The 25,199-nt window shown below is 42.7% G+C and overlaps 2 protein-coding genes across 2 annotated transcripts; one reads left to right on the forward strand and one right to left on the reverse strand.

Moving 5' to 3' along the window:
• The first annotated feature begins 2,819 nt into the window (after nt 1–2,819).
• Nucleotides 2,820–22,297, forward strand: LOC119190843 (tyrosine-protein kinase Abl-like). The gene is made up of 10 exons (XM_037443967.1): nt 2,820–3,201; nt 3,272–3,558; nt 5,431–5,707; nt 8,036–8,186; nt 8,636–8,855; nt 11,293–11,381; nt 13,667–13,845; nt 14,625–16,070; nt 16,461–16,720; nt 16,938–22,297. Exons 1-10 carry the CDS (start codon nt 3,013–3,015, stop codon nt 16,939–16,941), a joined length of 3,102 nt encoding a protein of 1,033 aa, XP_037299864.1. The 5' UTR covers nt 2,820–3,012; the 3' UTR covers nt 16,942–22,297.
• On the reverse strand, nt 5,735–6,811 carry LOC115441416. The gene is made up of 4 exons (XM_030166199.2): nt 6,596–6,811; nt 6,366–6,496; nt 6,218–6,293; nt 5,735–6,151 (listed from the first exon to the last, which is right to left on the reverse strand). Exons 1-4 carry the CDS (start codon nt 6,660–6,662, stop codon nt 5,946–5,948), a joined length of 480 nt encoding a protein of 159 aa, XP_030022059.2. The 5' UTR covers nt 6,663–6,811; the 3' UTR covers nt 5,735–5,945.
• Nucleotides 22,298–25,199: the final 2,902 nt, after the last annotated feature.

Genomic DNA, 25,199 nt, shown 5'->3' on the forward strand with positions numbered 1-25,199 from the left:
CCGCTTGACAGCGGGTTACCTTGCGTCTGGGGCGTCACAATTTCACTTTGGTAACGGAATTTCTGGGGAACTAAATACAAGGTGCGCCATCTAATGTTATTTAAAATAAGTAATCGATATCGATTCAATTTAATAAACAACGGGCTAATGGCCGATAGATGTCATTATTAAGTTATCATTAATTAATAATTTAAGCTATTATAATTGTTTTCCATTGTCTAATATGTTTTAAATTTAAATTTACCTATTAAATATATTGTTTAGTATCACCGAAAACCTAAAAGGGAAGCCGGTGGGAATCGGCTTGTATGGACGCTTCGCCACTGCCTCCCAGCCAAATTATTTTAATTTGCGCTGAGTGGCTAAAATGTATGTGGTCAGCGTTATCCTGATGAAAAACCACCCCCTTTCATTTGATCAGTTCCGGCCGCTTTCTCTGAATTTCTTGTCATAATCTCATTAGTTGTTTGCAGTAGTGATCCCAATCGATGGTTCTGTCCGCCGGTAAAAGCTCATATAAGCTTCGATGATATTTGGTATAGTTTGAGACACTAGGCAGGACACAGGCTACTTTTAACATCATTTATAGTTTCCCCGCATAAAGTGATAAAAAATCTGAGTAAAAAGTGGGTATAAACTGTACTTTTTGGTATATCACAGATATCACATAGAAGCAGGGATGTTATGGAGGTCCGTAACCGTAACCGAAGTATCGGATATCCGAAATAAAAATATATCCGTAACCGTATCCGTTACAAAAGTTTCGAATAAGTTACGGATAATATGTTACGACTGATTTTAGTTTTACCGCTCGCGCGCCACGTGAATCTTGTATAGTTTATTTGTTATTTATGAGAAGGTAATTAATTTAATAAAGTGAAGGAAAAGTGTTATGTTATGTACTAGATTGATTTATAAAGACAAAATCCGTCCAAAGTCGAGTTTAATTTGGTCATTTTTTGATCAAGTTAATGTAAATTTTTCAATATGTAAACAGAGCGATAAAACTTTTCACGGAGAGGAGGTGGCACTACTTCACTGAAACTTCATCTCAAATCAAAACACAAAGTTTTCTGACCACCCATGTCCCCCAATTGGTTCATCCATGATTAGTAATCAACGATGATGACAAACGATAGGAATCGATGCTCTACTGTACAACGTACTATTTTTATTTTACTTTAATCTAATATCCGTAACCAAAACTAACGGATAATCCGAAATAATTTCATATCCATAACCATATTTGAAACCGATATAATTTTATTCCTATATCCATATCCATATCCGTATCCAGCCAAGAAATTTCATATACATAACATCCCTGCATGGAATTAAAAATTATAATAGACTATAATGAAATGTCATTGGCGTAGTTGTATTACGGTACGAATGCAGTGCTGAGGTGTCGGGTTTGATCCTCAGGTCGGACAAAGTGTAGAATTTGTGCCCGATATCGCGATTGAACCGCTCTCTATCACCTCATGGGGCGGAATTTGTATGGCAGAAAAAAGTGCACCAGTTGCGCTTCATCCCTTCGGGGCTAAAAGGCGTGAGTAATGTGCGTTATGAAACAAGTAAACATTATAGCGAATATAATACTGTCAACATATTATATCACCAAAAACGATCGCTCACCCCGCTTTTTATAAAATAATATTCATAGGCAATTACGGCATATATAAGTATAAGAGACGTCGTTAATGATCGCCTTGTCGGATCATACTCAACGAGATACCTGATTACCGCTAGCAGCTTTGAAAATTAGCATGACGGAGTAACCAGCCAGCTTACAGATATACTTATATTTGATTTTTTTTTATTTTGTAAATGGCAAACACGCTCCGGGTTCATCTGATGGTTATTGATCAACGCCGCCCATGAACATCTGCAATACCAGGGGACGTATCGATGCGTTGCCGGCCTTTTAGGTGGAAATACACTGTTTTTTTTAAGGTCGCCAGGTCGTATCTTTCCGGAAATGCTGCTGGCGACAATTGGTTCCATAGTTTTGTATTGTGGTGACAAAAGTTGCACGCTTTACAACTTTAAAGATTATAGATCCGTGACAATAAATTGAGTAGAGATAAGAGGACACCGCAGATAATGCAGTCAGAAAGCCCATAGGGAGGGAGGTGCCGCCGTTCTTTTTTATATCTTGATTTAAGGAGCTATGTCGTTCTATACATCCGCCGATCTCTTACATTTTCTTAGTACCGTCATACTCGAATAGGCGTCAATACTCTTCACATATGATAGTAGTGTGTACCTTTACAAGTATAAGTATCTTTGCTTACGCTCTATTGTATATGTGTGCGACAAATGAGAGGATTGCGTTTGTAATGGAAGTAGATTAATATAGATGAATTATTTATTTATACGTATAATAAAATTGGTCATTTTTAGTGTATGTATGTAAAGGATATACATTCTAGTCTGTGAATCCTTTAAGTTTTAAATAGGTTATAGCGGCCTACACGGTTGGTAAAATGGCTTGTTGACAGTTGACACAAAGTGAATCAGCAAATAGAGAGAAAATATAATTTTATAAAATATTTTAAAAAGGAACCGACAAACTGAAATAGTCAACTTTAATTGTCGTTTCTTTGATTTCAGGTAAGAATATGTCATTTTGGTTATATAGTGTTATTATTGTGATGTATGTACTTAATTACTTAATAAAATACCTTTGATTTCAGAGCAACGCAAGTTTATTTAATTTATAGTTTGAAGTTCCAAATAAACATACGTAGTACTTTTGTCTTATATGTATATAAACTATGGTTGCAAAACAAAAATTAGGAGCTGCAAAAAATAAGTATTGAAACTTAAAACAACAATATTTGCTTGTTTCTTGCCTTGCCGAAGGTTCATAATCTTATTGCAAAATTCATTAATTAAAATTGGTTTGAATAAATAATTTTCATAATCGGAGTGCGTGTGGCGGGCCAGGTGTACGTGACGTCGGAGTCGAAGTTCGGCACATTGGCGGAGTTGGTGCACCACCACTCGATGGCTGGCGACGGGCTGATCACGCAGCTGCTGTACCCGGCGCCGAAGCGGTCCAAGCCGACGGTGTTCCCGCTCGCGCCGCCCGACCACTGGGAGATCGACCGCACGGACATTGTGATGAAACACAAGCTCGGCGGCGGCCAGTACGGCGACGTGTACGAGGCCGCTTGGAAGCGCGGCAACATCACGGTACGCACCCACACCCGCTCATACAATAACCGCACTCGCTATCAGTCACTAGACGTGTCCTTCGGCACAGGTGGCGGTGAAGACGCTGAAGGACGACACGATGGCGCTGAAAGACTTCCTGGAGGAGGCGGCGATTATGAAGGAGATGCGGCACCCGAACCTGGTGCAGCTGCTGGGCGTGTGCACGCGCGAGCCGCCCTTCTACATCATCACGGAGTTCATGTCGCGCGGCAACCTGCTGGACTACCTGCGCTCCGGCAGCCGCGAGTGCGTTCCCGGCGCCGTGGTGCTCATGTACATGGCCACGCAGATCGCCTCCGGCATGAGCTACCTCGAAAGCCGCTCCTTCATACACCGGTATCTCATCATATCAGATACAAGTCATGTATGCAGGAAAAGCGAGCATATACAGGGGAATTTCCTAGTTGGCGTCAATATTTTAAACTAAATCAAAACGCAGTACAAAATTGTTGTCGTCGAATTAATAAATTAGGGTTTAATACGTAGGTCACATTTAGTTTTCATCAAACTCGAGCCCAAAACTAATTCGAGTACTTTCGCCATTCCCTATACATAGTTTCGGGCATCACTCTCCTTTATTTCGCCATTGACGCCCATTTGAAAATTCACCCTGTATATGCACGCTGTTTCTCCAAAACCTTCTGTTCTTCTGTCATTTCCTTATAGTATATTTAATTGTTTATTCACCCTTTCATACATAAAAAAGGCAAAGGCGTCGGTTTGGTTAAGGCCACCACTAGTTATAAAACATGATAAATAAAGGAGAAGAATAATTCTTAAACATGTTATTAAAATATTTTAATACATAATTATAATAATTTATCGTAAAAGATACAGTTTAAACGGTCAACGATTTTGATGATGTGATGTCAAGGTATATTATGCTGGTCGGGGCCACACGTCTGATTTGTAACTCCTCCAAACTTGGTTAGGAAACCCCCCAAAATAAGGCTCGTATCAAATATTACATAGCGAAACTAAAAAGGTCCCTAATTTGCCATAATATCAACAACAGTTGTTTAGGCAACGATTAGGCCGGTCGCATAACAGATGAAAACTAAAAGTTACATGCGATCATGTCATACTAGAATCTCTTGAACAACTTTTACTTGTACCTGCGAGTCGTACAAATCGTTTTGAGCCTAAGGGTCAAAATACTCGCATAAGTTTATTGTTTTCGAGTTTCTGATCACACGCAAACATTTAGGCGAGGCGAGTCTTGCATTATAATAAAAAAATATATATTGAAACTTGTGTTCTACTCGCATTTTCGATCCCATATAATTGTCAATAGGCATAAGATTCCTACAGCAGCTTTTGGGGGATACCAGTACCAAATCGCAGAATTCCCCGGAGCTGACTGTAACCAGCTTAAAGAGGGGGCGGGTAGGCAACGTATCAAATAGTGGACCCTGCTCGCCCCTATTTTACCCCAAATGTTTCGGCCATAACATTACACATGAGAAAGTTTATATTGATATGTTGGCCAAGAAAAGCCAGGGCAAAACGAAGTTATTAACAAAAAAGTGGTTTTATTTTTAGATTTATTCAATAATATCAATATTTTTAATCAAATGCTATTAATTGTAGTTAAGGCGATACCTCAAGGTCCATTTTCATACTTTTGTTTCGGCTTTAATCTGGGTAACTAAACAAGTATTGGCAGAGTAAAGAATTTAAATTCACGTCTAGTTAGTGATTAGTTCTCGCAGTTGAAAGAAAAACGTAAAAATAATTATTAATCATGGATATTTCTGCCTTTAAAATTTCGTCATATTAAATTTTAAAGGCCGAAATATCCATGATTATTAATTATTTTTACGTTTTTCTTTCAACTGCGAGAACTAATCACTAACTAGACGTGAATTTAAATTCTTTACTTGCCAATACTTGTTTAGTTACCCAGATTAAAGCCGAAACAAAATGTATGAAAATGGACCTTGAGGTATCGCCTTAATATGAATTATAATGATTTATTATGCTCACGCGATTGTCATCCATTAAAATAAAGATATTTATAGAGATTTGCTCGTGGTTATTATGTAAATATAAATATTTTATTCAAAGGCTTTGCAGCCTTCATGGACACGGCACGACTGACGTGTTAGACGTTCGAACAGTTAGTGTTACGAAATCGCGAAAATATGTAGATAAGAGATTTTTTGACATATAACTGTCATGCATGTGTGTGTGTGTGTTTTTGTGCAGAGACTTGGCGGCACGGAATTGCTTAGTTGGCGAGAACCACCTCGTGAAGGTGGCGGACTTCGGGCTAGCCCGGCTGATGCGCGACGACACGTACACAGCCCACGCGGGCGCCAAGTTCCCCATCAAGTGGACGGCGCCGGAGGGGCTCGCCTACAACACGTTCAGCACGAAGTCCGACGTGTGGGCGTTCGGGATCTTGCTGTGGGAGATCGCCACCTACGGCATGTCTCCGTACCCGGGCGTCGATCTCGCCGACGTCTACCACATGCTCGAGAAGGTGAGGGACGAGGACTAATGAAACATCGGTGCGGTGCGCCGTGTGTCGGCTGCTTTATTATGTACTCAGTACACTGTTAACGAATAACGCGATAGTCGATACGGCGGCGGTGAGTTACGTGCCTTGATAACAGGCACTTAACTCTATTGCATTGTGCCGCGCTTAGTTTGTAAACACGGTGCGGGTGGTGTGGCGGCGTGGCGGCGGGCGACGGTGTGCGGCGGGGAGCGGGGTCCGGCTAGCAGTGCGACGCGTCCGTGCACAGGTGTTTCTTGCAGAGCGTGCACTGCGGCCGACTGACTGCGATGCGCGAGAATATCTCGGAGGCAGACAGCTCCTTGCTGAGTTTGCTGCACATGGAGTATGATACAGTCTTCTTAGAGAAGTCCTTGGCGGGCACGCAGGTGCGCGCGCGCACGGGGCCGATCTCCTGGCCCGTTTCCACTGTAACACAAACATGCGCTGTTGAGAATCGACTCGTTTCCCGCGCGATCCGCGCTCAGTACTCACCCAGCTTGGCCGACTCGGATGTGATGACGATGCATAGGAAGGCCATCCCTGGGATGTAGCAGTCTATGTTCGGAACCTGCAAATAAAGCGACTCGTGAAACTTCATCCTAGAACCTAGCTAGGGACAGTGGGACGATAAGGTACTGACGGTAATGTTGGCGAAATCCGGGTGGTCGGGGTCCCAGCACCCCGGGTGATCAAACGACAGACAGTTATAGCACTGAATGCCCTTTGTCGTCGGCGACACAAACTTCTTTGGCTTCACTTTCTTATGTTTTCCTGAAAAAAGATAACCAATTTATGTATAAGAACACTGAGTGATAGCCTGTAGCATAATTGAATAAAGGGCGGTGTATGAATGCGTGTGTGAAGCGTTACCGAGCACGTCGCCGGAGAGGAGCAGCGCGCAGAGGGTGAAGCGGGCGAGGGAGGCGAGGGCGCTCATTTCGGCGACTCGCGGCGCTCGGCGGCTCGGCACTGTGCCCACTGGTCGCGCCGCGCGCTTTATATGCGCCGCGCCACTGTGCGACCGCGCGCGCCTGCGCCGTGCGCTACAGGGTGCTCGCACGCAGACTGCCGCGGCCGCAAGTCTACATCTGACACCCGACCCCGCCTTATGTTTTGCAAACACATTGCAGTACGGAAATCTCGAACCGGCACTGTAATGGAAACATGTTTAGAAAATACGCATGCCTTACAATGTTTGCTTCCGCCTAACTAGAACATTGTCAGCTTGTTACATTACACTTGATTTAGCGAACCGGTTATACTTTATATAAATTATTTAATACTCGAAACAATGATTTACAATAACTCACATAAACATGATTATGTACTTACATAATCCGATTCCGACACGCCTTCATAACAATAGCTGCTTACTGCTGTCGCGAGTCGCGGCCGGAGCTGCACGTCAACTAAGCCTGTTTCAACGGATACGTTCGTCTTTCAAAAGCCCGTGACTATTCCGTTTAGTTGACTATCTTGGCTTCTGTGAAAAAAAAAACTCTCATCCCACGTTTACAAAATATATGGCGCGGCATAGTCGAAACCAGTCATCCAATATTGCACGCCTCCGCTGGCAACATAACCACCATGTACTTGGCTACGCTATGAGATTTTCCATTTGTCAGAAATATGCATAAATAACAGGCGAAGCGTCCAGAAGCTCTCTTATCTTACCCACATTATACTTAATGCTTTGTAAGTGTAGCAGATTTAATGGGTGTGCTCGCAATTTGATGAACACCCAAACATAATACATATTGTTATATATTTTATTATTTAAACTTTATATACACTAGATGTATACAGGTAGACTATTGTGGATATTTAACATTATGAAAAAGCATAATTGAAAATAAAATGTATAGTGTAGCATCCTGTATAGCACGTGACGTGTCCGTCGGCGCGCGCTGACTGTATGTTTGTTTATTTGTGCTTGTGCTCGTGCGGTACACAGGTGTTTGTTTATGTTTCGCTTCACTGTTTGAAATAAACAACGCCGTGCGCATGCGTTCCTGGAGTGGACGCGCTGCGTGCGGTCGTGCGGCGTGACAACGCACATACATTACTGTCCAGACCAGGGTGCGGAGCGGAGAACAGCGCGGAAACCTACAATTAATAGAAATTGACCATTCAATTCAGTATCCCAAAAATGTTTTGGTAATTTCGTCATTAGTAATAGGCTCGGGCTGTACATTGTGACTATGTGTGTGCCAGAGCTCCCCTGTGTAAGTATTGATGCAACACGCAGCGTGGAGTCCTGAGTCCGGGCCGGCCGCAGTAGGTTGTCTATATATATGTGTATATGCGCAGGGATACCGCATGGAGTGTCCGCCGGGCTGCCCAGCGGCGGTGTACGAGCTGATGCGCGGCTGCTGGCAGTGGAATGCCTCCGACCGGCCCACCTTCCGCGACATCCATCATGCGCTCGAGCATATGTTCCAGGACAACTCGATCACCGACGGTAGCGTGACTCGACTCTGTATTGATTACATTTTTTGTTACTATTGGCGCTACGGAAAGCTTTTTTTTATTGCTTTTAGTGACAAGGCGCGTTTGTCATTCGCCTGATGGAAAGCGATACGACCGCTCATATACAGTAGAAACACCATCCAACACCTTGAATAACAAAGTACTGTCTGGTATTCCAACGAACTCGCCATCTGAGACATCTTGAGATGTGAAGTCTTATTATGTGCAGTAGTCACACCTGCTTAGCTTGATGTGGGTAATTTTTTTGATAAATCATTAATGAGCAATGAAGGATCGGTTATAATAAAATGGGTATCTATTTTTGCATAAAACAGTGAAATTTTACTTGGTGGTTAAGGGGTTGCGAATGTGAGGTGGAATATGATACGTGCAAGTAGTAAGTACACCAAAATGCCGTTGATGCACGTATCGACGTTACAGAAGTGGAGAAGCAGCTGCAGGAGGGCAGCGCGGGGGGTTCGTCGGGCACGCCGCAGATGTCGCTGAAGAAGGGGAGCGTGGGGGGCGGCGGCGCGGCGGGGTGCGCAGGCGCCGCGGGCGTGGCGGGGTCCAGCGGCGGCGGCGACGCGCGCGCCGTGCAGATGCGTCGCCCGACCAATCGCAGGGGCAAGCAGGCGCCCACGCCGCCCAAGCGTACCAGGTCAGCCACCAGACACATCACTCCCTACTTCACTTGCCACCAATAGCATAACATGACTTTACTACATCACTGCACCTAAGTAAATCATTTATATAAAAATGTAATAAAACCTCTAATATCATACATTGGTGGATATAAAAGCAAAATAAATACACTATAATATTTTCTCAAGCATTAAGAGTTCACCTCATGATGCGTCTGTAAGGTATGTACGTACGTAATACTAGGTTTAGGCCCGTGAGTCTCATTTAAAATCGAAGATAATTTCTTCAAGAAAACATAAAGTTTTAAAAAATAATAATAATAAGTATATTTGCACAAAAACAAAATACATGTAAAGTTATGCACTAAAAAGACCCCCAAATTAACTTGTGTTATGGGCACCTGAGGCACTACAAATAATACTATAGGACAAATATACAGTTCACTTAATATAGAAAAAGTTGAAGCAAAAAAGGGCTCAAACAATATTAGTATGGAGTATGTGTATTACATAATTTATTAACCGACTTCAAAAAAAGGAGGAGGTTATCTTTATTTTTTTGTATGTTTGTTACCTCAGAACTCGGTCATTTATGAACCGATTTGGAAAATTCTTTTTTTATTCGAAAGAATTTCTCTCCAGATTGGTCCCATAAAAATTTTTTCAACATCGCTTCGGTAGTTTGGTTTTAAAATTAAAAAAACTAGAATAATTATGTCGTCCAAGAAAACGAACGAACGAATCGCGAAGTTAGCTTTCCTGTGACGTATTTAGTTATGTTTTTGCATTGAGTTTGGTTGACTGTACTTCTCACATGCTTATACATATAGCATAACACCTTTTCCCCGTGTCAGGGGTAGGCAGAGGCGTAACATTTCATCGCGATAGTCGTACTGTGTGTGAAACATATCAGTTGTGTTTTTGGGTTGGGTTTAAATACATACATATATGTATATAGCATCACACCTTTTCCCCTTTTTAGGGGTAGGCAGAGATGTAACACCACAGCGCGATAGTTGTAGTATGATCGAAATATATCAGTTGTGTTTTTGCATAAGGTTTGCTTGAATATACTTCTTACATACATATATATAGCATCACACCTTTTCCCCTTTTCAGTGGTACTCGGAGGTGTAACTCCTCAGCGCGATAGTCGTATCGTGAGCGAAACACAACTAACCCATTGAGACGCTCTATTTTTTACTAACACAAAAAAGAAAAAATAAAAATAATTTTAACAAAAAATTAAACCGCCTTCAAAAATCACTCAAAACCAAAAAATAATTTCACATAACAGTTATATATTGGATACCAATTTTGGAGTCGGTGCCTAATTAAAATTGCTAGTTAATCTAGATAAATACATTAACAAATATACGGAAACAATGTGCTGCCAGCGTACAAAGTCAGCAAGTCAGATCGTCACCGGAGATGAACGCACCGCCGCAGCACAGCAAATGGAAGCTATGAAGGAACTACCTAAATTCTTCTCATGTTACATATAGCTGGTCACATGTGGGTATATTACACTCCCTGCCCCGAAAAAAGAGGAAAGAAAAAGATGTAACACCATACATCTGCTTGGTATTACACCTTTCACTGTGTATGTTTGTTAGTAGTAAACGCGAACCTACTCCTTTTAATTGATTTGAAAGTAATGTAGCTCATAGATGGACTATGCAACAAATATAGCTTAACTTGCAATTTTAATTAGGCACTGACTCCAAAATTGGTATCCAATATATAACTGTTATGTGAAATTATTTTTTGGTTTTGAGTGGTTTTTGAAGGCGGTTTAATTTTTTGTTAAAATTATTTTTATGTTTTATATACATTATGTGTAGGTAAGTTTAAGTGTATGTGTGTTGTGTTTTATTAATGTGTGTTTTTGAAACTTAATTTACATACTTATAGGATTCTTATATTCGCAACAGTATTGAAGTAGGGATATGTTTGAATGTGGTGGAAATAATCAGATTAGCTATATTTACACTGTTATATAATTTGTGGCAGCGACGCGCCGTCATTTTAGAATTAAATAATAAATTTATCCGGTTTTTACATTTTGTGAAAACCATCTCTTTTATTAAGGTACTAAATTTATTGAAAACGATTTCTTTATAATGTGTTTTAAATAAAAGCGATTTTATATTAAATGAAAAGATTTTCCACTTATATTATAGAAATACTCTCATAAAAATATCACAAGCTAACCGCACGGTATGAGAGTCTATAATAAACTGCTATCTGCAGGACGCTCGATGTGCTTATAGTCAGAAGTAGGTCACGTCACAAATATGTAATATATTGGCGCTGGGGCCGCGCGCGTCGCTGACCAGAAGGAAGTAACACGTTGAAACGCCGAGCTCACCATCATAAGAGAAGGCTGATGTACACCAGTAGCGGCAGTGGTGTAGTAGTGGCGTGTCACCTCTCTCACGTGTCTTGTTGCAGTCTGTTGTCATCGTGCTCGTCGTTCCGCGAGTCGCAGTACGCGGCGGAGGAGCATGGCCCGCCGGAGGACTCACTAGCCTCACTCAATGGTCAGTAAGGCGCCACGCATTCACTCATCACTCACTCACCACTCACCGACCACTCCCCACACGTCTGAAGCGTTTTGACTCATCGCTTCCGGCTTTGGCTGGTACTCAAATCCATAGCTTTGTTTTCTGTGCAAAGTGCTAAATACGAAACAGTTAGTGCTTAGTATTGTTACGCTCTGGTTCGGGATAGGTAAGACTAACGGAAATGCAATAATTTATTCACTAAAACGATACTACAGCACAAAACATTGTTTTATCGTATTCGCCCAGGATCGTGACATGTCGTTCGTGGTTCACTGTTCATCGGGTCCCAGATGAGATCGGCGGTCGCGCGCATTTTCCATCCCAGACTATGGTACATTAACATTAACAACGGACGACCAACACAACCTCAGTGATCATGAACACTGCAAAGTCTTCGCAACGTCGGAAGAAAATAATTGTATAAAAAACCGCGATAAAATCTGAAAAATAGTATCATTTTCATGTCTAACATTCGCTAAACATAAGAAACCATTATGTCGCAGCTACTTTCTTAAATCTGAAAATTAGTTATATTTCCGTGTCTGTAATGTTTCGAGTATAGTTAATAAGTAATGTTACCAGCCACGGTGGGTAACGAATGTTAAATGATTAGCTTCAAAAAATGGTAAAAAAATTATAGACTAATAGTAATCAACTTCAGCCTTAATAATGCCCGCCGTATACGTGTGTAACAGTTATTTAGTGATGTATCCATGTCGAGTGACATCATACCAGACGTAGACAGGATCCGCGCGGTCCACCGCGTAAACCCGACGCACACGAGCGGTCTCACGCGGCGGCTGCCCTCCACACAGTGGCTCGCCGGCCACCGCGCCTTCATGATTGCGATACACGGGCCCAAGCTGACCACCACATTAATTCCATTTAATACCTTATAACGCTCGACAATGTCATAATGACACGTCTGTATATTATGTTATATGTACATAATATTAATTACAATTTTTAATTAAAATCATTTATATTAAGTTGGTACTAGGTACCTAATTATGTATAAGTATTAAATGATGAAAAGCAGATTTATTACACACACAACAGTTGTGTTGCACCGCTCTGCCGTAGCGCCCCCGAACACTCGTCTAGTGTTGGTGCTGTTGCGGGACAATACAGGCCACATGTAGGGGCCGCACAGGTGGATAGTTGGTTGTTTTGGCGCCACAGCAAAAGTGTTAATATCTATGTTATCGAGTACATACCTATGTGCATACATTTATAACAGAGATTGAAAAAAAAATGGCGTTGTTTCTGTGACAGCCCGGCGCGGTGCCTCCTCGTCGGTAGCTACTGTAATTGTACTTAATATTAGCCAGTAGATTACAATCAGTACAAAAGACTGCTCGCACCCACTGACTTGCATATACAAGTAATAATATTAAACTGTGTTGAAAGTGCATAAAAATGCTAAAAACGTAATATTGATGTTGTGTTTTTGTTAAAAGATAGGAGTAGCAGATATGAGTAGTGCAGCAAACGCCATAACAAAATACAATATTGATAGTGGACGGGACGGGGCCGCGCCCACTCCGCCTCTATGTATTTATTTATAATGATCGTATTATGTATAGCATATAAACAAGTACCCGCACCATTACGCATCAGTTTAAATTAGCATTTTCTGTCTGTTTGTCGCTCGCTCAGGTGTATAGCGATAGGTTCAAACACTTTGTAAGTATACGGTACATTCGCGTAGCCATGATATCGTATTACCATTACTATTACTTTATCTATATATGTGTGTGTGTATTTACTTACTTATATAAGCATACGTTTGTTGTTGTCGGAACGTACACTTAGAATAGTCAGTAGTTATTACAGTAAGCATTAGATGGTAGGTTCGTGCACGGTGCATGTGGACAGTCGGCCCCCGCGCCCCGCCCCCCGCGCCGCTCGTCCACGTCGCCAACACTAGGCGCCAGCGCACACTAGTGCAGTAGCCGTAGTCGTAGTGTAGCTCGTAGTAGCCGCCCCCGCTTACAGACACCATACTATATATACTTGTACACGTCCTTTACCAAACACCCGCTCACTTGTTTTCAATTCACTTGTCTTGTGCCTGTGTAGTTTGCTGTTTGAATGTTCGCCATAACATAATTATTATATTTTAATAGTATTTTTATCATTATATCGGAATTAACAACATGGCGAAATGTCAGTAACGAGTAGAAAATAATAATTTCCGTGACATTATTGCAATGGCATGACGCCGGAGGAGAGCGACGACGTGTAAGCTGTGTGCGCAGGCGGCAGCCGCGGCGGGGTCGGCGGCGCAGGCGCGGGCGGCGGCAGAGAAGCATCCTCGGAGGGCTCGCTGGCGGAGGCGACGCCCGACACGGACGAGTCGGCCGGCACCGAGCACCGACACCGAGCCAAGCGCCGACACCACCACGCGCCGCCTCCCCCTCACGATCTGCAGCCAAAGGTACGCTTGTACAGCACCTGGCTGTCCAACCAATATTGAAAGAGGGCACAAATTTTGCATCTAAGTCCATCTGCGGGCCATATATCAGTGGGTATATTTATTGTCATAATGGTATTAATGTACTGGTGGCACGCCTCTCATATCTGAAAGTCCTCCTGAATAGGTACCACAGCAATGTCTATTTCTACCGCCAAGCGACAATGTTTAGTCACGATTGTATTCCGGTTTGAAAGGCATTACAGCCAATGTAACTACTGGACATAATTAGGCCGAACATCTCATATCTCAGGATGACGAGCGCAGTGGAATACCAAACAATACTTTGTAATTCAAGGTATTGGATGGTATTTTTGTTGTTTATCGGCGGTCGTATCACTTATCATCCGTTGAACGGCAAGCTCATTTCGTCAAAAACGGCGAAAATATATTTTTTTGAAAGCTTCTGTTGCATACGAAAGGTAAACCTTAAAGTCACGTAACAAACATGTAATAATTGTTCCTCTTAAATAGTTCTTAAAAATATAAGACAAAGTCCTATGCTGTATCTGTAAAGCGATAAATTCAAAAACTACCCAACGGATTTCAATGAAATTCGTTATGGAGATAATTAGTGACCTTAAGAAGGACATAGGCTACTTTCTATCGCGAATATATAGAGCAGGACTTTTATCTCGGAGAACTTTTTCACGCATGCGAAGCCGCGAGCAAAAGCTAGTACGTAATATGATATTACGGACACACAGACGCATGTAACACTCACACAACGTTATTGTTCGTAGGGGGTGCAAGTCGCCGCGCTCGCCGTAGAGAACGTTAAGCGTGCGATCAACAGATACGGCACGCTCCCCAAAGGTGCGCGCATCGGCGCCTACTTGGAGTCCCTGAGACAGAGCGGCGGCGGCGGAGGCGCGGCGGCGGGGGGCGCGAGCGTCGCCGGCGCGGGCGGCGGGCGCGACTGCGCGCCCGACGAGGTGCGCTCGCTGTCTCCGCGCACCGCCCGCGCACAGCCGCACATGATACGCTCTAACTCGTCGGGGGGCGTCACCGCGCCCGCGCCCGCCTCCCCGCGCGCCTCCCGCGCTGCACCAGCGTTGCGCTCCTTCACGGGCAGTCCGGCCAAACCTCGGCCTCGTATTGCCGAACTGGAATTCCCACCTCCTCCGCCAGACCTGCCGCCCCCGCCGGAAGACGCGCAGCCCCCGCCGCCACCCCCACCACCCGATTGCTGCCGCGACGCTGGCACCGATATGGCAGACACGCTACAGGATATACCCACACTGGACGACAAGCCCGCCAAACAGACCATGAAGGAAATGCTTGAACTCAAACTGGTCGCTGAGATTAAAGAACGCGCCGACAAGAAAAAACAAAAATTAAAAGAGTCTCCACCGGCCGAAGAGTCGTTTGAAGTGCAGCCTTCATTTGGCGACCCGGTGACACGACTTGTGTCCGAACTGTCGGAAAGCCTCAACATGGAGGCGCTGCGTCGCGCCGACAGGAAGGATGGCCCGCGCCCCGCCGAGGACGCCAAGGAGATCGTCTCTCCGATCGACCTTAAGGCGGGCCTCAGGAAGACCCTCTACAACAACAGCGTCGATCACAAAAAGACCGATTTGGAGGCTAAAGCGAGTACTGATTTTAAATCGCAGTTAAAGAAAGTAGACACTAATAAAAAAACTGTTTGCCTCACAAAGGACAACGAAGAATCGAGCCGATCAATTATAGATTTTAAATCGCGTTTACGGAAAGTAGACGGTGGCAGTCCGGCGACCAACGGCACCAAGAAACCGGAGCAAGCCTCGCCTGAAGACAAGGACGGTCTCAAAAAGCACGCCGGGAGGAGCGAAGAGACGGACAGGAAGCGCAGCGAAAGCGGTTCACTCGACATCGGCGAGGAGGACGACAAGCGGCGCAGTACCGGCAGCATCAGCAGCCTCAAGAAGCTCTGGGAGAGCAAAGAGAACGATGAACGGCTCAGTCCCAAGATGCGATCGCGCGGCGAGCCCGACAGCGAGGAGCCGTCCCCCGAGGAGCGCGGCGGCGGCGCGGGCAGGACGCGCCGCGACGACAAGCCCAGCGTGCCGAGCAAGCCGGCGGGCGTGCGCAAGGCGGCCGGCAAAGGCGGCATCTACGCCACGCCGCTTGCCGCCGCGCCGCCCGACGAATCCGACGACGCCGACCACCTCGCCGCGCTGCGCGTCTCGCTCGACGTCTGCACCAACGAAGTGAGTTCTACAAATTACCCATCGCGTATATAGTACTTACACCACCTGTACACTGTACTCCATACAGTGAGTACGTTTTTTTATTAACTGGGACAATATTTGGAAATCGAAACCACAGGAGAATCAAGAACACTGTCGTAATAAAGAAATACTATTATAGTAAATGTTTGGTTTGTCGTCAAACGTGAGTTTTCCATAAAAAAATTCTAGCGTGAACGACTCAGTTTTATGTAAATTTTTAGTTTATTTAATATAGTAAATTTATTAAGATAATATATATAGAATTCGTGTAAAAATATAATTTGTGAGCACTGTTTAACAAGCTGAAAAAGCATCCTATTTAACCCTACGAAGTGTTATTGTGGTTGAGTAAGGTGTGTATGTGCGTAGGTGCGTCGCGGGTGCGGCGGCGGCGGGCGCGGCTCGCTGTGGCGGCTGCAGACATCAGAGCGGCTGTCGCGGCTGAGCGGCGCGTGCGGCGCGGCGGCCGCGTCCGCGCGCTGCGCGCCCCAGTTGCGACTGCAGCTGCGCGCCGCCGCCGCCAGGCTCGAGGCGGAGGCTCGCGCGCTCGCCTCGCCCGCGCCACACCATCACCACCTCGCCGACGCCGTCGAACAGGCGCTCAAGGAACTCGCCAACATTGTGCACAGGTGCAACATACAACACATCACATCACTACCTACGATCTAATTGTTGTACACATTAATGAATGTCATAGGCATGCAATAGCCGATGTTACCAAACTGACAACATACGTAGTCATAATAATGTGTGAAGACCATAGGATATAAGCTTATATGTAATGATTTGTCAGTTTTTAATAAATAAAATAAAAAGAATAGTAAATAATTAAAGGACTGTCCCCAGGTAAACCGGCGGCCCGTTACCGTCGCGATCTCCAGACTGACCGCGCGTCCCCGCCGCGCCTCCGCCGCTCTTCCTGTCTTTCATATTAGAGTTTTGGTGACACTCATTAAAATATTTAATTTTATAACATCAATTGTGTAGCATATATTTATTTGTGCCAAAAAGTATGTTTGTAAGATATATGTTGTAACGGTTCGTTCCTAACGCGACGTCGGGATGCGCTTCAAGCCGCGCTGTGTACACTTGACAACCGCCACCGGCCCGGGTCCCCGCCCCTGCCGCCTCCCCCCACCACCCCCCACCGACGTATCATCTTATACTCCTGCTCCACTCCACAGCGCATTCCCGACGACGAGGTAGAGGACTTCCCTGTCGACTCGTCTACTTAGATGCAAGCGGTGTAATATACAAGCATGTATGTGTCATAAAGTAAGTTATATAAATGTAATGTAACGAGCAACGCACAAACGCGGCAGCACGCTGACGTCCGCCTGCGCCGCGTTTGTGTTAGCGTGCTGTGATACGGCTTAGTAATCGGCGTAGCGATTATGCTCAATGTACTTTCTTAATATTATTTGCTTTAATCAAATTCCTAGTACGTACTTTATACACCGACACGATATTATATTGTCGCCGTGCCGGTGATGATTATAATTATATCGATGCACGCGGTGCGGCGCGCGGCGAGCGGCGCGCCACGCGCCTCCACCCGCCGCCGCCGCCCGCCACACCCGCGCGCATCGTATGCTAGTCTTTACTATTATTATTATTATATAATAATATGCGTTATCATTGTAAGGATAAATACATATGTAAGAAACTTAGTTATAATATATAACTCGATTGAAGAATGGTTCATGCTGGGCCGAGAAGAGCACATCTATCATCTCGCCGGCCGAAATATAATACGAAGCCTTAGCTTTTCACATATAATGCTCGCTTATTCATAAGGGGACGTATGTTGTCACGAGCCGAAGCACTCAGTGCAGTGTATATACCTTTTGGTTGCATTAACACATTGAAGTTTAATCGAGCCGCGAATATTTCCCTTTCCTTTCACCTCCCTACCATCCAGGGCCACCTTTTCTTCTCTCCTCGCTTCCTCCTTCAACTTCCTCTCCCCGTGTCCTTTTCTGGGTCACTGCAGATGATAAGCCAAGCCACGAGTCACTTGTGTACCGTTGACCGCAGTGGTTACCGCGGGGTCCGCCTCGTAACACTGTTTTGTCGCGATGAACACCTGATTGTCGATAATGGCCAATTCGTGAACAAAAGCGAAAGGTTACGTTGAGTTCACCGGCCTTAAGACCTAGCTATCGTCCGAGAATGTGCACATTTAATCAAGTAAATAAATTCACGAATGTTATTTCGCTGGGGTATGAAGAATAACAGTTACAGTACGTTCTTATAAAACCAAATAGACATGGTATAATGTTTTTCCCAGATATTAAGGTACGCGTGGGACGCGGCGCCACGGTGACGTCATCACTCGTGTCCCAACACAGTACGCTTAGCGCGCGCCCGGCTCGCGGCCTGTGTGCGTCGAATCACTACTCATTAGGTGTATTCGCTTACAACTTAATATTGATCTACTATGGAAAGCAATATTTTTGGCACGAACTTATTTGAGTTTATTGTTATATTACAAACGTACCGTAAACTGGGGTTATTTTAGGCCGTGGGCAAAGTTTTATGGCAGGCCCGCTTGTCAGAAAATAATCCGTATTTGTTTTATTTCAACCACGACAAAAGATTTTTTTTATATTTTGAGATACTACCGAAAAAAAAATTCCGAAACTAGGTACTATTTTATGGCATAAAAATTATGTTTTTATCTACGATGAATTTAACGTAAAGCAAGTTTTGGTTCAAATCGTTGGCCTTTAAAATTTTTACTGTCTAGAAAATGTGCTTATTTGCCGTTTAGGATTACGAGTATGATTCTTTTGAATAAAAATTGTAACAGAAGAAGATTGTAAATTCAAACTTTGTTGATTTACGTTCTATTAACCTAAGATGTTTTTATTACATAGATACGTTGTCCGAGCTCAATACTGGCAAGACGAAAGTAAGGTAATTGCCCGACTTAACGGCCAATGAGCGTGCGGCACTAACGTTGTTACGTAACTGTTGATGTATATATATCCTTTTCTAACGAATGTATGGTGCATCTTTTTATTCTTTCTTCGAGCCAATTTGTAATTATATGTACAGGTACGTGAATACAGTAAATAATGCGCCGTTTTATGTGTCATTTTGTTAGTGTATGACGCGTCTATTTGTAAAACGTCATTGCTATTAACTATTCCTATATTTATAAATATTTAATGAACAGACACTGAAAATCTACGATTATTATATCTTAATATAGATTTATACTAAGTATATTTAATGTATCCTGAATAAATTCAAGATTGTAAGATGGTTTCAAGCCTTTGTAGTGTATCAAAAATCAATAATAATAAAATTTCGCCGTCGGTACAGCATTGTGCGTTTGCTCAAAGCGTGCCGCTTTGTCGGGCGTTCGTTCATCGCTCAGCGCTCCGCAGTCCGCCTCACGTCGTCACGGGCGACGCACGTTCTCGCGTTCTAATGTACCAAATGTTTTAGATATTTTTGAATGTTTTAGAATGTGTTTATATTTTTTATTAAGGAAGACGCCTTTTATGTTTGTAGTTTCCCTACATTTTAAAATAAAACAATAGAAAAAGTGCCACAAAGTTAGGCTAGTTTATGCGGTTTCAAAATACTTTAGTAAGATGTGATCGAAACTACGAACAATTATATGGCATCGTTTTTATATGTTCCTCCCTTACAAAACAAACTCGCATTGTTTCTTCTAGGGTTTCAAGGTCACAGTATCATTATTAAGTACCTACATTTTAAAAACGGATAAGGAGAAATAACATCAATACTACGTATATATTTATGATTATAAAGTTTTTCGGGCTAACGTTTTCCGTTATATAAGTCACGGTATATATTTTCCCGGGAGCCTATGTTCTTCCCAGGGTTTCAAACTGTCTCCATACCAAATTTCATCTTAATACGTTGGGTAGTTTTTGAGTTTAACACGTTCAGGCAGGCAGATGCAGCGGGGGACTTTGTTTTATAATATATTTTTTAGAACTTTTTAAGAGGAACAATCCCGTCATACATCATTGTTGCATAACTTTAACCGTTTACGCAGCGCACGCAATGAAAGCTCTCAAAACTAATAAATTTTCACCGTTTTTGCAACATGTTTCATAACTGCTCCGCTCCTATTGGGTATAGCGTGATGATATATAGCCTATAACACTGCACGAACAAAGGCCTATCCAACACAAAAAGAATTTTCCAGTTTGAACTGGTAGTTCCAAAGATTAGCGCGTTCAAACAAACAAACTCTTCAGCTTTATATAATAGTATAGATAAAAACGTGACGTCACGGAAACCTGGTGCACCTCCACCAAATAATAAATAAGGCGGAAACGTAATATTCGTAAATATCAAACTTCTTGCTTGATTAATTGAAAAAAAAACAGACGTATTTCTAGACATACTTACTTTTGGTCATAACGTTTAAAGTAGTTTCACGACCCACTGATATTCTGCTTTGTCATTTTAAATTTATTTTAAAAGCGAATTATACTAATATTATAAGTGCGATAGGTTGTCAAAATATTTGTATCTGTTATGTCGCAACCGCACACTCGTGAGTGCGTTAGTGTGTAATGCCAGCGTCGCAGGCATTTGCAGCAAATTTCCTTTGAGTTGTGACAAAAAACCGGCACTCGATCGAATCGTCTTCGAGCGCTTGCAAACCTTCACAAAACAAACCAAACACTGTCCACATGTTTGAATTTGTGACGGCTTGTAGAGATTTGACTAACGTGTGGTTGCGGCATTGGAAATAAACGCAGTAACCACTGAACGGGCTCAAGTTAAATGTGGTACACGAGTAGACCATGTCCTGAATTAACATACAGGCTACTTTTTTCTCTGTATTTCACTCCCGTGGCAAATATTTGAATTTATTATCTGGGTTTTTAGGTACATGGCGTTTGCGCCGTGCACGTGGCGCGTTGTTTACTACTCTGATGAATTTTGTAGAGTGAAAACACAGTCACATCGGCGATGCCGCGAACAACACCTAATATTGGAATAGTAACACCAATCGGAAATATTCGAAACTGTAAAGAGCAGACAGGACACCGGACCCAGTGACCGAATAATGTGCACACCTTCGCACCTTAGCGGGGCGAGGGTATGTTGCGCAATGATGTGAACCAATAGCCGTTAGGTTGAATTGTATGAATTGTAATCGCGAGTAACACGGTATTGTGATTATTTGACGTAAGTGCTATATGTCCCATATTTATTAAAAATGTGTCGAGCGAGCCCTAGACTGAGCACTGAGTCGCGGGCGCGTGCGGTGGCTCGCCGCGGTCCAGCATGAACCGTCACTTACCGTACTATGTATTAGCAATCGTTGTTTATCATAAGTATTTTTTATTCATCGGAGGAGGTCGAACCGTCGAACTCCCCCGAAGGAACCGCTCCGCAGAGGCGACCAGCCGCCGTCCGTGAGCGCCGGTCACGCGTCCTTCGCACTCACCCACCAATCAAATTCATTTCAGTTGCGTTGTAAACAAGGAACACCTCTGCATTCATTATTATTCAAATAATTGCTGGCTTATTAGCGAGGAATGATGAAGTTGGGAGGCAGCAGTTCCACTATAAGATGATACAGTCTGTTTGTGTATGTATGTGTTTGAGTGTATGTGTGTATGTATGTGTGTATGTGTGTGTGTGTGTGTGTGTGTGTGTGTGTGTGTGTGTGTGTGTGTGTGTGTGTGTGTGTGTGTGTGTGTGTGTGGGTGCGAGCGTGTAAGTGGGTATATCGCCCTGGGGAGCGCATCCGACCACATTTCAAACGAGTAAAGTGTATTCCACAATAAAAGGACGTTATCACTATAATATTACCAGTGTGTATGTTATACCTATGTTACTGTGAACGCTTTGAAGCGTCACAAGCATTTATCTATATATCGACATGAACTAGTTGTATGTACTGTATGTTTAGAGGCGGCCATGTGATGTGTATTGTGGCGGTCATATTAATCATGTTACTGTCTCACTCTGTACGAGTTTCACAACTCGCACCGCACTCGCCTCTTCCCCGACCGACACTACCTCCGATACCTCCAAACGGTCACCCCTTCCCCCCTCTCCCTTCCCCGGCCCTGATGCACCCGCTCTGTATCGCCGCACTGACCCACGCTCTATGTCCTACTATGAATAATAGAACTAATAAACCCAAAGATACACACCGATATCCAATTATTGTAATGGAAATAAAAACAATATCTCTACTATGTGCACTTTAATGTTTACGCGAGCTTCTGCAATGTTGTAAACGCACTCCCACCCTTCTCCCTCCTCCAGTCATCACTCACGCGCAGTCGCAGCAGCGGTGTACTTACTCGGCAAAATTAAATGGTCTATCGAGCATCTGGCGCTTTGTGGAAGACTGCAATTCAGTAACGCCGCTACGTAATGTCAGTCAAGGTCGGGGGCCCACACTATTTATCATCACTATATCTTAATATTCTTACACCTGAATATTTCAAAACAAATAATTGTACCTGAAACACGCATATTTTAAATGCTTTCATGAGGTAATTGAACCATTAAAGCGACATTTTATTTTAATATCGCCATATTTCATGAATATTTTTTTATAAAATTGCGACATTTAATAAGACCTAAAAAATCGTCACGTGTCTTGCATAAGAACACTTATAAAAAAATATCAAAGTTTTGGAAACAGTAGGCCATATTAAGGAAGATGGCTATGAAAATGGTCCGTATTACTACAAGTATGTGTGCTATCGAATTACTTACTTGTAACATAACGTTCATGACATCTTTTTTTTTTTCTGAAAAAAAAACCGGATTATTGTGAGTCGAATTCTCGCACCGACGCTTCCGTAATGGCAAGATAAGTATCTGAATATACGCCACTAGTTGCTTATTTAAGTACCAAAAATAAAAAGAAATAACGTTGTCTACTTTCGCTACTAAACACATCACGTTAAAAAAAATACCATTTCATAAGATTATCCCCGTAAAAAGGATTTTTTTGGTCACAATTTAAATTGATTCATAGTTGTGGTTTTCTAGCGTCCATTAGTCAATTCATACAACTTCATAGTTTTACTATGTCTTGTTGTCATTCATTGTAAATAATCGTTTGTTACGCTCATTTAGTATTTGTTGGAGAAATTCAACCTACCATGTGAATTGTGATCCACTTTATTATGTGTTAAGTATATAATGTTACACAGGCTTTATGAAAATTTTAAATTGCCATAGCTTTATCATTTACATATACTTAAACCAAAAGTCTGACTCCAATTAAAAAAACTATTGAAGTATAGGTTCAAACTTGACATACTTAAATTTTACGTTCGATGGCGAGACAGTTATTTTACCAGCCGCAAATATGTAATAAATGTTTTAATAGTGAATTCGCTTTTTTTTAATTACAGTATATACATATGTATTTACGGTTTTATGATGTTTTTTACCATTTGCTATAAGACTGCCAAATTTCATGGTTCTAGGACCTGCTCTACCTCCAATAGCAAGATATGCGACACAAATGGTCATATTTTTTGTTCGCGTTGGCTTATTAGTTTGGACTTTTTTGCAGCTGAAAGGGACTGTAGATACAACTTCTTGGTATAAATTCCAACCGGAAATGCATTTCTGAGAAACACAGTCTTAACAGACAGACGCACTACAGAGTGATCCTGTGAGGGTTCCTTTTGTGGTACGAAACCCTAAAAATTAAGTTTCAAATAAAACTAATGCTTTCTTATGTTCACGTGAATGTCCATTTAATATATATCAATATGAATTATGAGAAATGAATACAATCGAATAAGCCATTTTCACACACTCGAATTCGTAACTATTCGTCTGTACCTACTCAATATTTAACTTTGGCGTAGGTCGTTAATCGTAATGTAGAATTACTTTACAGATACAATGTAGTCAATAGTCAAGAGGGTAATTTTATTAGCTTAAAAAATAAAATCGTTGATTTATAAAAGTTTTATATTATTATTTTCTTCAGTATGTTATATAATACTACTCAAAACAATTAGGGGTAGGGGATTTTCTCTTTGATGAGCACGCTTCATGGCGGTAAATGCCCAAGTTCCACAGGGTTCGGTGTTATCGCCTATCTTGTTTCTTCTGCATATCAAAGATATGTTATCGCTTGGCAACATTCATTGTTATGCAGAAAACAGCCCGGTTCATGGGCGATATGATATGAGCCCCCTGGTCCATTGTGAGGAGGCACGAGGATCTTATTATTACTTTAGCTTCATTTCTATATGGTTCCAAGCACCTAATTGAGTTCAACGCCAAGAAAACGCAGGCATGTGCGATCTCGTGCTAACGATTCCCGTTTTCTTTTCTCCCCAATCTTCAGGGTATTTCACTCTCGTTGCGGAATGACCTGCGTATCCTCGGTGTGGATATGCACTGCGATCTGAATCCAAGTAATCACATTGAAGTAGTAGAGTTGGAATCCTGAACAGTATGCATAGGTCTTTTACGCTCGGGCAACTCCATCCCAAATTCGTGATTATCGAATTCTGCTCGCACCTCAGAGACTGTTACGCCCTATACTCTCTCGATGCCTTGGATGGATTGCAGCGGCAGATATAGAGGTGACGAGAAACTTGGATTCGCTGCAGTTGCGGAGAGATGTCGCTTCTCTAAGCGTGTTCTACAACCTGTATCATCGTGGATACTCTAACGAATTGTTCAATTTGAAAATCTTTTCCTTTAGAACTTTCCCAGCAGAACCTCGCGTGCTGGCATAATAAGCCACAGCTCCATAGTTAAAAGCATCACCGACCGAACGCATAGATACGTCAATTCTTTTCTTTACCGCACCATCAGACTTTGGAATAGTTTGGGTGGGATGTATTCTATTCTTCCTATAATCCTGAGTACTTCCGCGTAGCGTGAAGAAGCATTTTAGTAGGCCAACATGGTTATGTCGAATAGCATGAGATAGCCATCTGTTGCCATTCCATATTTTATCTGGACGGCATCGCGCTTACCATCATACTTGGAGTGCAGTTACTTACTTTGCCGTGGCAGAATAAAAATAAAAAGGGGTTTTGTTGGCCACTTTATTGAAAACTATTAACAAAAACGGCGATCCTTCTTTGTTAAAAATTCTACGTCATTTAG

The sequence above is a fragment of the Manduca sexta genome, chromosome 27, assembly GCF_014839805.1.
Source record: "Manduca sexta isolate Smith_Timp_Sample1 chromosome 27, JHU_Msex_v1.0, whole genome shotgun sequence".
In the NCBI taxonomy this organism is placed as follows: Eukaryota; Metazoa; Arthropoda; class Insecta; order Lepidoptera; family Sphingidae; genus Manduca; species Manduca sexta.